The 16,009-nt window shown below is 44.9% G+C and overlaps 6 protein-coding genes across 14 annotated transcripts in view; 3 read left to right on the top strand and 3 right to left on the bottom strand.

Moving 5' to 3' along the window:
- The window catches only part of LOC6727511 (cubilin), a 48,145-nt gene extending 42,225 nt beyond the window's left edge, over positions 1-5,920 (top strand). For 3 of the 7 annotated variants that reach the window (XM_039294779.2, XM_016175557.3, XM_039294780.2), the window contains 5 exons: positions 43-446; positions 515-684; positions 747-924; positions 2,749-2,928; positions 3,216-5,920. In XM_039294779.2, the coding sequence (XP_039150713.1) occupies positions 43-446; positions 515-684; positions 747-924; positions 2,749-2,928; positions 3,216-3,538 (1,255 nt within the window). In that variant the 3' untranslated portion in view covers positions 3,539-5,920. Of the gene's footprint in view, positions 1-42; positions 447-514; positions 685-746; positions 936-1,738; positions 2,052-2,748; positions 2,929-2,998; positions 3,038-3,215 lie in introns of those variants that run through there. The other 4 variants (XM_016175559.3, XR_001599905.3, XM_044923236.1 and 1 more) reach the window with 4 other exon arrangements.
- Positions 5,921-6,025: 105 nt separating this feature from the next.
- LOC6727510 lies at positions 6,026-6,707 on the bottom strand. Of its 2 annotated transcripts, none has more exons than XM_016176431.3 (2): positions 6,402-6,707; positions 6,026-6,341 (listed from the first exon to the last, which is right to left on the bottom strand). In XM_016176431.3, the coding sequence occupies exons 1-2, from the start codon at positions 6,529-6,531 to the stop codon at positions 6,133-6,135; spliced, it is 339 nt and encodes a 112-aa protein (XP_016034090.1). In that variant the 5' UTR covers positions 6,532-6,707; the 3' UTR covers positions 6,026-6,132. The 2 variants fall into 2 exon arrangements, with proteins under 2 accessions (XP_016034090.1, XP_002102890.2); XM_002102854.3 differs by having other exon boundaries at positions 6,026-6,326; positions 6,402-6,631.
- Positions 6,708-6,731: 24 nt separating this feature from the next.
- LOC6727509 (WD40 repeat-containing protein SMU1) lies at positions 6,732-8,739 on the bottom strand. The gene is made up of 5 exons (XM_016176430.2): positions 8,575-8,739; positions 8,440-8,506; positions 8,125-8,383; positions 6,979-8,057; positions 6,732-6,916 (listed from the first exon to the last, which is right to left on the bottom strand). The coding sequence occupies exons 1-5, from the start codon at positions 8,598-8,600 to the stop codon at positions 6,818-6,820; spliced, it is 1,530 nt and encodes a 509-aa protein (XP_016034089.1). The 5' UTR covers positions 8,601-8,739; the 3' UTR covers positions 6,732-6,817.
- An 18-nt stretch (positions 8,740-8,757) lies between these two features.
- Positions 8,758-10,549, top strand: LOC6727508 (deoxynucleoside kinase). Its single transcript, XM_016175562.3, has 4 exons — positions 8,758-8,947; positions 9,299-9,650; positions 9,722-9,992; positions 10,051-10,549. Exons 1-4 carry the CDS (start codon positions 8,902-8,904, stop codon positions 10,198-10,200), a joined length of 819 nt encoding a protein of 272 aa, XP_016034088.1. The 5' UTR covers positions 8,758-8,901; the 3' UTR covers positions 10,201-10,549.
- A 124-nt stretch (positions 10,550-10,673) lies between these two features.
- Positions 10,674-11,380, bottom strand: LOC6727507 (U1 small nuclear ribonucleoprotein C). Its single transcript, XM_002102851.4, has one exon. The coding sequence runs from the start codon at positions 11,247-11,249 to the stop codon at positions 10,812-10,814; it is 438 nt and encodes a 145-aa protein (XP_002102887.1). The 5' UTR covers positions 11,250-11,380; the 3' UTR covers positions 10,674-10,811.
- A 326-nt stretch (positions 11,381-11,706) lies between these two features.
- LOC6727500 overlaps positions 11,707-16,009 on the top strand; it is a 38,240-nt gene continuing 33,937 nt past the window's right edge. For both annotated transcript variants that reach the window (XM_039294776.2, XM_016175563.3), the window contains exon 1: positions 11,707-12,831. In XM_039294776.2, coding sequence (XP_039150710.1) covers positions 12,222-12,831 — 610 coding nt within the window. In that variant the 5' untranslated portion in view covers positions 11,707-12,221. The remainder of the gene's footprint in view (positions 12,832-16,009) is intronic.

The raw sequence follows: 16,009 nt of genomic DNA, 5'->3' as shown, positions 1-16,009 counted from the left end.
ATCCATTGGACGTAATTATTTACCCATTGATTAACCCTTTAGCTCTGGTGCCTGCTTCGAGGACTGGCTGGAGATGTACGTCGTCTATCGGGACAACAACGACCGCCTGCTGGGTCGCTACTGCGGTCAGACAGCCCCCGGACCCGTCGAGAGCCCGCGGGGAGCGGTGGGGCTGCGGATCACCCTGCACACGGACCAGGAGAGCGTGGCCAGCGGCTTCAAGGCCCGCTACTTCTTCGAGTCGGCCAAGTCGGATGCCGGCGACTGTGGCGGCAACTTCAGCAACCAGGACTCGGGCCTCATCACCTCGCCCAACTGGCCGGCGGGCTACAAGGCACCTGGTCGGGGCATGGCCTCCAACGCCTGCAACTGGGTGATGAAGGCGCGCCCCGGCTACAAGCTGTCCATTCACTTTGAGCAGTTCGGCCTGGAAGGAGACCCAGCCAGTAAGTCGCAGAGTCGCGGGAAAATGGGAAATGAGAATTGTGTAATTAATATTTACTTTTCCAACCAGATCGCGGCTGTCCTGCCGCTGTGCTACGGCTGTGGATGAACGTGGACTCCGACCAGCCGCCGCTGGAGCTGTGTGGCGAGAAGCCGCCCGTGGAGCAGTGGCACTATACCTCCACTGGCCAGACGGCGCGCATCAGCTTCACCACCAGCGACAAGACAGTGGGAGCCCAGGTAAGAGTAATCATAATCATGGACTCCCAGAGATGGTGACCATTAACCCTTGCATCCAACAGGGCTTCCGCATTGTGTGGACCGAGATACAGGACTCCGGTCCGGGTCCGCCGTCCGTGGGTCTGCACTGCGAGTCGACGTACCACTTCCAGTGCGGAGCCGGATACTGCATCTCCGATAAGCTGCGATGCGACGGGGTCAAGAACTGCGGACCCGGCGACGATACTGACGAATTGCACTGTGAGTCGTGAGTGAGTCGAACGGTTCAGTTCAATTTTTATTTGCCTTCTTTTGCCTAAGTTTACGTAACCGAGTATCTTAAGTTTGTCTCGTGTTTGTGTTTCCAGTGCGTCCGCTGTGTGGGCGAGCCATTCAGTTTCCAAATCTAAGTTTTCCTTGGTTTTCCACGGTTACACGTTGTAGCTCATGTGCGATCTTGCGTTCCTTACACTTTTCATTTGATGCGTGAAGAAAACTTGAACCCGACGAAACACTTGCAAACCGTTAACCACTTAATATAAACAACTATATAATAATCGATACTAATTAAAAGCCAATTAAAGTGACCTCAATCTATATCCTATATACCTATTTCTCGCTACGTCTTTTTGCACCTAAGTATTCGTATTTTGTCCTCAACTTTTACTAGCTGTTTTGTTCCCTCCATTTTCGATGGCCAGACCTCTGTACATACCTCTTTCCGTTCGATAGTCTAGGGTGCTCCACATCCCTGCATTTCACCAATGCATTTCTCTTCTTTATCACCTCGAATGGCATTCAGCACACTATCAACAGATACAGATACTCGTATATACCCAGATACACGATATCTGCAGCCACGCCCACACTAAACTCATCTTTCTCTCTTTCTCTCTCTACTTGTCTAATTCTCCCTCTGTTTCTCTCTGTTCTTTCTTTTGTCTCCACTAACAAAACTGAAAACCACTACCAACTACAAACTGTTCGACTGTTTAAACTTGAAAAACTCCCCTCCTCGAACCCGAATATTTTGAAATCGAAAAACAATATAAAAAAAACCCAATCCTTGGCACAGGTGACGCAAACTCCACGCATTTGCCCACATTTCTACAGACATTTGTTTTAGCAATTACGGCATTAGTGTTTAATACGTACAACTAAAGTTAAACAAGAACGAAACTCGAAAAATCAAAATTTTTAAATCAAAATTGGAATTGCCACGAGAATCAAAAACGTGAAACATAACTAAGATAACAAATTACCATGAATGGAGCATTCTGCTAGCAAGAATTTGTACTCATTTTTCTAACAACCAAACGAAGCAACCAAACCAAAAATACTAACTAATACTAATCTAAGTAAATGAAACTCTTGGTCACAATTAACACGTGAGTTCCGCATTAGCTTGTCTACAATCGATCCACACTCCACGCTCATGACATGCACAGAGTTCAAACCAAGATACATGTCACTCCAATCTAGAGAAATCCATAACCCCGAACCCACAACCCCAACCCACGTAGATTGCCGCAGTTGGAGGAGATCCCAGTTCACAGTCCAATTATAAAAAGACCATAACCAGTTTATCCTTTGTTGCATCCTTTAGTTCACTTCAATCGCATTTTGGGAGTTGAGTTCATATAGTAAGCATGCCTCCGACTTTTGGTTCTGGCTTCTTTGTGTTCCTTTGGCACCCTACCACCTTCACCTGTCATGTGTGCACCGCATCGATCAGATGTATATATAGAGCATATGTCTTCCTGGTGCCTTTGTTAAACTGAACTGAATTTTCTAAACCTAAGCCTAAGCTAAATATATTGATATGCTAAACTTGTGTAACCCAGTTAAAAACCCGAAATGAAATGGAAACCACAGCACACAGAACAAGAACACCAAGTTCAGACTCACCCACCCACATGACACACACACACTCGAAAATCTCAGCTAACTAGAGATCTCAATACACATCCCTAGCTATAAAGCATATTCCTGATCGACTAACTCGAAGTGCTCTGTTATCATTGATTAACTTATGTATTCTGTGCTCTTGCTCTCTCCTCGCAATTTATCCTACAACTCATATAGGTACCACGGAAGCGGCCGAGGAGGACTACGACGTCCTAATTATAATAACGCTTCTCGTCGTCTCGTCCCTAATCTGTCTCCTATGCATACTCTGTCACTCCAGAAGAAGCCGTAGGAACCATGTCCGCCAACTGGGCCTACATCGGAATGCACATTACGACTCGCAGACCAGTGCCACGGGTGAGTTCCATATGAACCCATTTTATGTGGCATATACGTTTTATCAACACTTGCTTTTTGATTCCCATAGGTTTTCTTTGAGTGTGGTTTTATTTCATTTGTTTTCAAGGTAATCTATTTTTTGTTTTATTTCTTACTTAAGAAATTACTTTGATTCAATTGGTATTATCACGTTATTAATTTACGTTCAACATATTGTAGGGATTTTCCATTGCTAAACAACCTAATGAAATATAATACAAGCTATATAACTTTTTTATGTTTCAATCCCCTTTCTCGTGGAGCAGCGGGTCTCAGCTCCAGTCGCAGGCATCTGCAGAGTGGTGGCGCCAGCATTGCGGGCAGTTTGCATGGGATCAACAGCGGCAACCTGATCATCCCGCCCGCTCCACTTCCGCCAACCAGTGTACCGCCGCCGCCACACATCTGCATCGCCGGCGTGGACATGGGAATGGGTATGGGGATGGGACACGGGCTGATGTCCAACGGGGAGGACGACGACGACGATCTGGAGCTCGACGAGGACCAGCTGGACGCGGACATTTTCATCAACGATGTGCACTTCGATGAGGACAACATCGATCATGTCAACCAAATGGCGAACGTCTAACGATGGTTCGGTGCGGTTTTAGGCACTTTTATCGCAACCTTTAGTTTCGGTTTTAAAACGCATTTAGAATAAGGCTATCTACATACATAGGTAATGGCGAACGAAGCAACTTTGCAGAGCAAGAACAGTAGATTACAAACACTCCCACAGTGCAAACTGACACGCAGACACAGGATACAGTGAAACACGAGTACAGTAAAACCGGGAGGCGAGCAGAAACAGAAATTCAAAAGTTAACAATACCTAAAAGACAAGAAATTATGCAAAAATGCGAATTGATTAAGACGTAAATTTAATAACGAGCGAAACGGGATGGCTAGTAGCATTAGAGATGGACAGATAGAGCGGAATCTAAGCTAATTAAGTACAGTAGGGCGAGCATATTGTAGTTGCGATAACACGATTAGCCAGCAGCGTTTCACATAGGGGATGATAGGCGATGGATGAATAAGAAACCAATAACAGCTACATTTAATAACTATATTATACACATAGCGAAATACGTACGGCGGAGCGGAGAGAGCGCACAAAAAGCACAGGCCGATGGGCGGATGTGAAGAAAGCAAGGAGAAGCCGTGCGGCGGAAACGGAAACGAGCCAAAAATAGTGGAGCGGAAGTGCATGTACGAATCATTTTCATAGCCACAAGAGACCGCAGACAAGACGAAAAATAAAATAAAGTTGTTGATTTTTATATTTGATACGAGTAATATTTAGGTGAAGCATAAATTGAATTAATTATACAACAGAAAAAACGAAGACGAAATAACGTTGATAAAAACAATACACACAATTCGCAAAACCGATAGATAAACCAATAATGAATAACGGCAGCAACATACTAAAGGGCATAAAACAATAATAATTAATTATCTTTACATACGCGCATGACTTTTTATTTACACATTTTGTACAAAAAATCTTCGACCCTTGAGGCTACACAAATCAAACTTACAACAACAAAAAGGAGAAGACGAAATAATGCATAAATAAAAGAATTAGTGACTATCAAAACTGTATCTTCCAGCAAAGAATAAAAGCCAAGAGTTTAATGACGCTAAATCGAAAAGTTTATATGAGAATAAAAAGAAATTTGAATAAATTACATATAGTGGCCCCAAAGATGGAAAATGATTGCGAGAAATGGAAATTAAATAAATTCAAAGATTTTTGTCTATTTAAGCACATTTTTATAAACATTTAAGGCGAACAAGAATATTTATAAAAATGTATACGCTAAAGGGAATGATAATAATAAAGTAAATTATACAAAAAGCTAAACACAAAAACTAAATACAGGAAACCCAATATTAAGTTTCTTTTTTCGTTGGGTCGAATTCTATTTGACGATTAACTTTTAAATGAACTATTATTTTATTGTAGTTTATCAACTTTTTACACATGCAATCCTGTTGCGAAGTTAAAGATGCTTTTAGTTTAAATCAGTTTTCTCCGTTTTGGAGCTAAATGATAAATTCCCAGAAATTTCCAAGAATAAATAATAATTATTGGTTTCATAGCGCACGTACGTTTTGCAAAGAAAATTGAGAAAATTAAAGAATACGGCTTAAATCAGCGATGGAAATTAAAAAATCCCGTTTTACGTAAAAACGATTTAATAAAGGTATGTAGGTGTTACAAAAATGCTACACTAATTAAAAAAAAGAATGATAAAAAAGCTAAAATAAATACAATTACATTGATGAAGTAAACCGTTGTTAAATTGTTGCATAAAAAGCATAATGATCAAGAACTCCTAGGACTTAATTCGTATAAATAAACTTTAGTTTAAGTGTACAAATTTTGTTGTTGTATTACATTAAAACCGAACAGAAAACCCAGAAGCGAAGAATTCAATTAGTTAATAAAAACTCTAAATTTGTGTTCTAGCAATAAAAATTAAACATAAATTTAAAGAAAAATAGTACGAAAACGTAAAGCTAATAAAAAGTTTGAAAAAGAATGTCCCCAACAAAAAACCTATCCCAAAACCAAAAAAAAAATGTTCTAAACTAAAATGTTTACTAAAGTAACACAAAGTTAAACTAAAACACCCCCAAAAAGCAAATGTTAAAATTACAATTAAACCTATAAATAAGACACTCAAAGAAAGGAGTCAAACACATTCGAATTGAGAGACGTTTTTCAAATTTCAAAACCCGATACAGAAATCAGAAAACCGAATCTCGGGCGCACTTATTGGCAGAGAACATGGCGCCAGTTGCCAAAAAGAGAGATAACCGAATAACAAATAAAATAGTTAAATGATAAATCGCAGAACAAAAATTTCAAATTAAAAGGAAACACCTACAAAAACAATTCCATGTTAACATTAAATATAAATAAAGGTAATTAAATAAATGAATACTAAAACCAATTAAATAAGTCACGTTTTGATTTTATTTTTTGATGGGATAATTGTTTATTTTTTAATTTTTGTAACTTACTAATTTCTAAAATGCGACCTTCCATAGAATTAAATAAAAATATTGTTATTTGTTATAATTTATTATTGGGGAACTGAATAAACAATAAACGTTAAATTGTCTCATATAATAAACGAAATGCATGCATCATTACATCTTGTCACCGAGCTAGTTTTGAGAATTTATGCGAAACTTCTCAAGCATTTTGTTGATAGCCTCCTCATCGCCATCGATCTTGGCCTTTTCCTGCTGCAACACCTCCTGGAAAGTCTTCTGTTTAGTGCCCACCAAGTAGAAGTTCTCATCGGAAATGGTGACCTGTGCATCGACACTGGAGGCACTCCCCTCGTAGATGTCCAACGCTTTGAAATCAAAGACTACGATGAGACGGTCAACGGTGGGCTGACCCACAACAAGGCCTTCTCTTTCCCACTCACCCATGCTCTTAATGAGATTGCCATCCACATCGGTGAAGTTGAACTGAAACGTGTTGACGACGGTGCGCCGGGCAGGATCCGATTCCTTCAGCTTGTTGCGGATCTTCTCGATGATCTCGTCGCTCTTCATGTTGCAAGTGAACCGGCTGAGTGTCGCTGCTCGACTAATTTAGGTGCTGGAACAGCAATTGAGGCAAACTCTGTGGATTAGCGCTCTGAGAGATTGGCGCTTTGCATAATGCTTAATTAAAGTCAATTTGTTTCATATAGGCATGATTGAAGATATTGATGTGAGGAATGGCTGAGGGCATGAGAAAAAACTGCAAGCGCTTTGGGGTCAGTAGGTATATTTCGGCAGCTCAAATAAGACCACCAACTAAAACTAACTAGGTGTGAAAGTCAATTGCTTATATGGTCTAGGGCTTCCAAAGCTTCAGCAGGCCGTCCTCACTGTAGCTGGCCAGCAGATTTTGATGCGGATGATGTGTCAGGCCAATGACGTCCTTTTCGTGAACCTATGAAATAAATATTAAGTTTAAACTCAGTTTGAAAACAACTAGTTCAAAGAGCAGCTTACGTTCAATGTACGTTCAAGTTTGCCGGACGAGACGGAGAAGCAGTAAAGCACCTGATCCTCTCCAGCGCAGTATATGAACTCTCCTCGCGGCGAAAGAGTGGCTGAGATAAAGGCTCCGCCCTCGCGCTTACCCGACGAGAAGGATCGCACAATCTGGCCCTGCATGTTCATAATGACTACCGTATTGGATCTGTTGCAGACAATGAAGTGTTCGGGATTCTTGGGCAGGATGAGGACTGTGTTTACGGCCAACTCGTTGCCAAGGGGCTTGTACGTGGCCACGCACTCGGTCGTTTTAAGGGACCAAACCTTTACTGTGCCGTCGGAAGATGCGCTGAGCACGCTGTGTCCGTCAGGCGTAAAGGTGGCTTCGTTCACGAAGGATGAGTGCCCCTTGAACTCCTTCAGCATCTTTCCTGACTTTAGCCCATGCAGCCTAACCGTGTAGTCAAAGGACGCGCTGAGAACCTGGCTGTTATCTCGCGAGAACTGCAGACAGGTGATTCCCTTGGTATGGGCTTTCTCGAATTTACGCAAACACTGACCGGTGATGATGCGCCACACCTTGATTTGGCCATCCTGTGCGCCCGATGCCACCATCTCGGAATCTCGTGAGAAGTTCAACGCCAGCACCGCCTGTTCCATCATCATGAACTGGTCCTGCGCCTGGTACTTGAGATCCTTTCTCACCTTGCCGGTGGTAAAGTTCCACACCTCAAGGAAACCGTCCACACTGCCCGTTATCAGATACTGACCATCCGGCGAGAACTGTGCGCACTCAACGTGAGACTTTTGCCCAAATTTGATTTGTCGGAACAGCTGGGTGGGATACATTTCTTCTTCCTGGTCCTTCATCGCCGCCTTGCCGCGGAACAAATCGATGGTGGTGCCGGGCGGAAGGAGTCCCTGGTGCTGTTGCCATTTAAGAGCCTGTCCCAGGAGTGCCAAGAGCCTGGAGGAGGGCACCACATGCACCTCGCCACTAAGCTCTTGGGCAATGACCGTGCGACGCTTCTCCTTGCTACTTCCCTCCGCATAGGCTTCCCTGGGATCGAAGTAAGCGCGCTGCAGCATGTTTTCTACAGACAAATATATCAATTAGGAATCACGAACTCTAGGGAAACCTTAGAATGGCTTATATTTTACCCAAATGGATGTATCGTTCCGGCTCCTGCTGCTTCAACATGGTCATGGGATCCGTCTGGCGGAGCAGAGATCTTGCTGCGCCCAGTTCTCTGAGCTCGATCAGCTCCAGGACTATTTGCTCGTACAGATTGAGCAGCTTCTTATCCGGTAATTTGAGGGACTGGGTCACTTTTAGCACGGTGTCCCAGTGCCCGTTGGAGATGTCCTGCACAAAGCCATCCACGCTGTCCACCGTATTCAGGGAGACACCCGTTTCCTCCTGAAAGTTTAAGATCATTGAAAGACCAACTCTCTTTGCGGGTTGTAAGTACTAACCTGTAACGTTTGCAGGGTCTTCATAAGGTTGGACTCCTTAAGATACTGCTGGATGAGCCGAATCACACTTTGTTGGGGGGGTAAATCACGGATATAGTAAACACTGGTTGGTGTTAGTTGATTTGCACTACTTACTCGGCAGATTCGATTTCTATGGACATCTCTAACTAATTTCCCGGCTTAAGATTCCTTTTAAAAATAAGTTTTAATACAGGTTTATAAAAATTTACAATAATATTGATAAAAAATGCGTCGTCGTAGGGATGGCGAAAAACCGATACAGCAAAGAACAGCTGACCGTCATCGTTATCGCCGACAGCTGATTCTCAGCATAGGCAAAGAGCAATTTCATTTCACAACGTTAAATAAAGTAAATAAGAGCCCATAAAAGTTGTTAGCAATAAGTGTTTAATTTTATTGCTATCAGTGGTATTTGTAATTAATAAAATTGCATAAGCACCAATGTCCAGCAAACACATGTGGCAGAGAAACATTATATCATTTATAGGTAATTCACCCAGCATTGCCTTAAATTTTATTTTTTTGCAAATATGTATGTAAAAACATTACCGGCAATAGAATACGCACACACACACATACAGTTGCCGATCAGCCGGTTGACAAAAACAAACATAACGATAGGAAACGCCGATTAAAAAAAAAAGAAACAAATGGCGATGTTCCCGCTCTTTTTGGTTTTCGGCGGTAAACGATCTCACCAGGCGGGTTGAATCAGTCACCATTTGCCCGCCGCCGTGTACAGTACTCCATTGAATCCAGAACAGCCAACTCCAACCACGATCCGCTGCTGCCGTGCTGTACCTGAACCAGATAGTAAAACTCCCACTCTCACGTGCAGATCGACGTTTGTCCGGACTGATGGCGGAGGCAGCATCCTGTGCCCGAAAGGGGACCAAATACGCCGAGGGCACGCAGCCTTTCACCGTCCTCATCGAGGGCAACATCGGCAGCGGGAAGACCACGTATTTGAACCACTTCGAGAAGTACAAGAACGACATTTGCCTGCTGACCGAGCCCGTCGAGAAGTGGCGCAACGTCAACGGGGTAAATCTGCTGGAGCTGATGTACAAGGATCCCAAGAAGTGGGCCATGCCCTTTCAGAGTTATGTCACGCTGACCATGCTGCAGTCGCACACCGCCCCAACCAACAAGAAGCTAAAAATAATGGAGCGCTCCATATTTAGCGCTCGGTAAGTGCATTATTCCCGTCGTCCGGTTTGACCAGAAATGCTAATTTTATCCATTACCCATCGCGCCGCAGCTATTGCTTCGTGGAGAACATGCGACGGAACGGCTCGCTGGAGCAGGGCATGTATAATACGCTGGAGGAGTGGTACAAGTTCATCGAAGAGTCCATTCACGTGCAGGCGGACCTCATCATTTATTTGCGCACCTCGCCGGAGGTGGCACACGAACGCATCCGGCAGCGGGCTCGCTCAGAGGAGAGCTGCGTGCCGCTTAAGTACCTTCAGGAGCTGCATGAGTTGCACGAGGACTGGTTGATACACCAGAGACGCCCGCAGTCGTGCAAGGTAGTTTCTAGACAGCTCACATCTACCGAAGCCGCTAAATATGCATTTCTCCTCTCAGGTCCTAGTCCTCGATGCCGATCTGAACCTGGAAAACATTGGCAGCGAGTACCAGCGCTCGGAGAGCAGCATATTCGACGCCATCTCAAGTAACCAACAGCCCTCGCCGGTTCTGGTGTCGCCCAGCAAGCGCCAGAGGGTCGCCAGATAACCATTATCCCATTAGTACCTAATTGTGTGTAGTACAGACGTTTAAAATAATAATTTAAGAGGCCTAGACGAGCCGATTCGCGGGACAAAGGCAGAAACTGATATAACTTACATTTCGAGCCCCTGATTAACACATTCGTATATTAACAATTATAATCCACATTATATTCTCTTCACAGCAACTAACTAGTATGTAAGCTCAAAATATTGTAATAAAAACTGTGAATGTTTATGTTAAAGGCAAGGCACCTACTATATTTGTGTTAGCATTTCAGTTTACCTGCATTTTAACTATATTGTGTTGGACAAAGAAATCATTAAATGCGAAGCGTTGCCTTCCCTAACTTTGATTTTTGTTTTCTTTGTCTGTGTATGTACTACATTTAAAAGCGGCGTGACCTTATCGCTTCATGTCTCTCCTTTAGTATAATTACGCTTCTGATTTTTTATTTATTACCCACTAAGACACAACCATTTGTTGAGTTAACTTGCTTTATATAAATGTATATAATTTTTCTCTCTATTGGGCTTACTTAAATGCTACAGCTTAATTAGGACATCTCAATGGGAGCACTCCTGTGCTGCGAACGAGGATGCCGTTCCTGAGGGCGGTCACTTGGGTCCGTTCATGATTCCTGGACGGACGCCGGGTATAGTGCCCAGTGGAGGCGGTGGTCCCATCATGGCCATGGGATTCATGATCGGTGGCGGACGCATGCCCATCATGGGGTTCATCAGTGGAGGCATGTAGGGCATACCAGGCATTCCCGGACGCGGAGGAGCCCCCATGTTGGGCGGCGGAATGGACACGCCCGCCGGCTTGGGAGGCGCTCCTCCTGGTCCGCCCGCAAACGGATTGTTCGTGATCTTGCCCGCTTTGAAGGCGGCGGTGGTGGCGTCAATCAAATGCTGCGCCTGTTCCTCCATCCACTTTTGGTAGTAGAACTTCACATTGTCGCGGTGCTTGCGGCCGGTGCAGTGGGTCTTCCGCACGGAGGGAGAGTCGTGGGTCAAGTAGGTGTCGCAGTAGTCGCAATAGTACTTTGGCATTGCGCTAATTTATTTATCTTAGCGTGGAAATTCGGTCCACTGTAGTTTTATTTATTTTTTTCGCAGTCGTATGACCGTATTTCGACAAGGTTTATAAGCTACTGTGACATGCTGTTGTCTGGCAGCCCCGCCGCGGTGTTATCGATATGTTTAACAGCAACATTCAGTGGAGAAATTCGATTTGGGTATATTAGCTTGCACTATATATTTTTTTATATTCAAACAGATACAACATAAAAATAAATATAAATATAAATCATGCTTTTCATATTAATGTTTTGTGTTAAAACAGTTAAATACACTTTTATGCCCACCGTGCACTGTTAAATGTTACAGCAGCAAACACACTGTTACTGCACTGTGTCCTTACTAAGCTAAGCAAAGTTTCGAACCAGAGGCGGTGACATACTAAAGCATCATGGACGAACGGTCACACAGGCAGATGATTTATCTGCGGCCTCACTGCCCTTGCCTTTTATTGGGCACACTGGCAGTTATTTTGAAACCGGCGAAATACGAAGACGTCAGCGCGGACGGTCGGTTTTTGTAATTTTGCCGGCTAACACACCTTTCGAACGACGCGTAACGGTGGCCGGGCCATTAAAATCGCCACATTCACGGGCAATTCGAGTGCGGCGTGCTAATTATGCGAGGCTGAGAACTAGCCAGAAAAATTTGGGGGGCAGCAATAAACCAGTTGATTTAAACTAGTTTGTGAGTGCGTGTGAAAAGGCCAAGGAATTTGGCCGAAAGTAGTAGACAATAGCTAGGAGGCTGCGACTGCGGAGGATTCAAGTCCAGAAGTTGTCCGACCAGTTTTCGGTGCCCGTGTGCTCGTGCTTGTGTGTGTGTGTGCCGGGATTACTTGGATTACCTTTTATTTTATGTTGGCCGGTGCCTTCGAAGCGGAGCGAATGAGTCGGAGCAGCTAGTGGCCGCCAGAGAGATCAAGAGTGCGAGAGCCAGCGAGAGATGCCCTTCGTCCAGCGCGTGGTGCAGCCCGTCAATGTGGCTCAGGCCACGGCGGCCAGTTTGGGCCACGCCTCCGGACGATTCCACTGCACGCCGGGCAAGTGCCGGAACAACAACTGCATTAACAAGCAGTCGCCGGATGGAGAGGTCCCCAATGGCCACGGATCACCCACATCCCTCACCAGGGTGCTGGTTCACCAGGCGCCGGAGGACCAGCCAGTGCCGCCCGCTCCGGCGCCCATGAAGAAGTTAAAGCACCACGTCGAGTTCCTGTCCACCTCGCCCACTCGCCATCAGTCGCAATCCCTGCCCAATTCGCGGCATCCCAGCCAGCAGAGGCCGGCGCTTGGAAGGATCGCCAGTGCACCGCAGTCGCCCACCGCCGGCTCCTCCAAGGTGGTCTCCGGCCACGAGTTCGACTCGATCAGCAACATAACGCTGAGCAACGCCCTGCGGCAGCTGGCCAGCTTGGTCCTCATAGCCAGCGACATCTTCGACGACCTGCAGCGGGATCTGCAGGCGGTGGGCGAGCGGGCGGGTCGCGTGCAGCGGAAGATTGCCGCCGTGGAGCGACGCGTCTGTGCCTACGATCCGAAAACGGTCACAGTTCGTAAGTAGACCCATTCATCTTCCGCCCTTTCAATCCTAGCTAGGATATAAGTGGGAGCTCCGCCATGTGTGTATTCCCCCCACGATTCGCGCTCAAAGTCAAGTGCGTTATCACGGACGGCTTATCGCCCGTCATCTGCCGCTTTGTATGCGTGGAGTAGCTTCTGTGTGGGTGGCTGTGTTTGGCGGAGAACGTGCTCCAATCTTATCTGCTTTCGCAACACGCGGGGAATTCAATTTGCAAAGGCGCAAAAGGGAGGAGAAGCAAAAATAAATTAGTGGGGGAAGTGGGGAGCAGGTCTCGCTATACCCTATAGCAAAGTGTTTTCATTGGGGCTAACTAAAAACAGAGGCATATTAACATATTAGATTTTAGTTTTTTGTCTATTTAATATTTTCTAAAACAATTGATTTTATTTCGGTTTTTTATAAAAGTTAAAAAGAATAATATGCTATACAATTCAACTTGATTTTTAGCAATACTAGAATCTAATCATGATACATGATATATAAAACTCATCCTAAATTCGGCATACCCTGCGAATACCCTTTATCTGAGCATCTCGGTGTAAAGAAACCGAGGGAATACCGAACCAGTGGAAATTAACACCTTGTTTACTTTGTCGCCTCCGCTGTTTTGCTCCACCCTGATGGCCCGATTGCCCCTTTGCCCGTCCTTATTCCATTATGCCGACTTGGATGAGTGGGTGGGTGGGGCTGGGTGGCCTGTGTTCATGCAATTAGCTTCTTGGCCGCGTCCAGCGGAGGCTTCTACAATTACCAACTAGCTACGAGCACTTAGATAAGCGGTCTAAAGTCGTTTGGCTCATTGTTTTCGCGACCTTGTGTTAAATACCTTGCCAACACGAATGGCCATTTATGTGGCAAGTGCTGCAGTTGTTGTTGTAGCTGTTGTTCTAGTTGCAACAGCAACAGGTTATCTGCAGTGGCTGTCAAACTTCGTGATATGCCCAAAACCGAATTTATTTCCTCGGCTATTCGCACTTTAGCACTTTGCTTCGCTCGGCACTTTATCGCCTTTTCATTTTCATTTTCATTTTCTGCTTGCAATCCGAATTTTGTTTTTCGCTTGAAAAACGTTCAATAACTTTATGAAATCTCAACGGCAGACTGGCGGCGACGCTGACTGCAGCTTTTTCACTCCGACTTGATATTGTTTTGTTGCCATTATTATTGTGCACTTGGCTGCAGACTTGGTTGGCTCTGCGAGGAGCTCGACGTGGCGTACGTGGCGATCCATTGTCAGCTGTCATTTTGCAAGAGCTCACTTTGTTTACGCCCGCCCCTCTGCCGCCGGCTTTTGGCTCCTTGTCAGCTGCCCGAGAGAGCAAAAACCCAGAAAAAAAAATAACACGAAAACAGCAGCTGCTGCTCCTTGGGCTACTGCATGCGCAATCGAAAACGTCGCACTAATTGCTCAGGTATGAAGCCCAGGAAAAACAAGAGCAACACACTTGGGCTACTACATATGCACGTACAGCTGGGGGCACAAAAATAGCAATGCTAATAGGTTAGGCTCATTTAGTACTGCGAATCTGCATACAAAATGAAAACATACTAAACTGTATGTCGATTTTTATATGACCTAAACAATTCAATAGTATAAAAATGACACTAATATTGAGATTCTTTAGGCGTTTTCCCTCTTTCCCTTTGTCTATTGTTGTTAAATGCACTTGCTGTTTGAGTATTTCGCAAACATTTTAAAAATAAATAAACAAGGATAGACACTTTCCTTCTTATACTTGTTTTCAATTATTTTATTTTACATGTCAGGGTTATCTAAAAATATGCCCAGGTGATAGCCTTCAAAACGGGCGAGCACATAAAATTGCTTCTAATAATTAAATGATACCATTAAATTTATCTAAAAATGTGACACAAGCAAGCCAAATTTTTCGAAACAAAAGGTAGTATAACCTTAAGATTGCTATAATGTTCCAAAAACCCAACTTAACTGGCATAATAAAAACCATATGCGCAGTTATTATTGAGACAACAAAGAACCCCTGGCACAGCTATTATTTTCACTTTAACTGTGGGTTGTTAATTTTGAAATTTGCAATTGCCTCGGAAGGAGTGGACACTCCACTCCACTCCACTTCGATGCCCCTCACCTGTTCCTTTGTGCCGCAGCCATTAATGTGCTCATATTAGAAATGCCATTACATCGCGCCATTTGCGGCGACTGCCAAGCTAACCACCACTCGGAAAAGTGCCTCTTTTCCTGGGCCAGTGCAGCCAAGCGTGCGAAGCAGTTGTCGAGGGTAATTCCCATTCGTTCTCCGTTCTCCGGCTGTTACTGCTGCGGGCCTACGGGTAACCATGGCCAACTACCGCCAATGAACTACTCACTATATCTGCCAATCGATCGACCATATTGCCGGGCCACAACATGTTGCAGGGGAAGCTAAAGAAATATAGTTGGAAGTACGTGAGCGGCATGGACAACCGGCGAATTGTTCGGGCTCAGCAGGCGCTTTTCGCAAAAGCAGGCCCTTTGAAGAGCGCAAATGCCGCTGTCCACTTACGCACTTGCCCACTTCGGACACTCACTGGTCACTGGAAACTTGATCCCGGGCGGAGGACACATGTGCGTGGGCATCCCGGACGAAACTGAGATACTACATACTTAGATGCCCAGTCACACAGGCGCACACATGGCCAGATTGTCTTCAGCAGGAAACGAGCATTTGTAATTACAGCCACAGTGGGGCATAAATAACGCGAGGCCAAAAAGATACGGCCCGCATCCGAGAGATACACGAAAAGCCGAAACCGAAAAACCTGTTCCCACCTGCAGCATTGCGTGTGTGTATGGGTGTGAGTGTGCCTCAAAAACTAAACAAACAAGCCAACGAAAAATACAGCCAGCTATGAAAATGCCTCGTCTACACGGTCCGAAAAAAAAATGAAAGAAAGAAAGATACAAGCTGCTGGTATCCAGAGATACAGTATCTATAGGTCTATATGGCTTTGTCTGCCCGCGAGAATGTACTTCGTTTTTGTCTTAGCCAGCCACGCATTATTTTTCAAGTGCGCTGATGAGCATTTGATTGTTGCAGTCAAACTTTGCCCGGGGCTCCCCCTTTTTTCCCCCATTTTGGGGCCAATCCAATCCACTCAGCTGCGGTTGGTTTTGCCATCGCTGCGTCTGA

Source organism: Drosophila simulans, chromosome 3R (genome assembly GCF_016746395.2).
Source record: "Drosophila simulans strain w501 chromosome 3R, Prin_Dsim_3.1, whole genome shotgun sequence".
In the NCBI taxonomy this organism is placed as follows: domain Eukaryota; kingdom Metazoa; phylum Arthropoda; class Insecta; order Diptera; family Drosophilidae; genus Drosophila; species Drosophila simulans.
The sequence above is the reverse complement of the archived record's forward strand: the minus strand, read 5'-3'. Positions and strand labels throughout refer to the sequence as shown.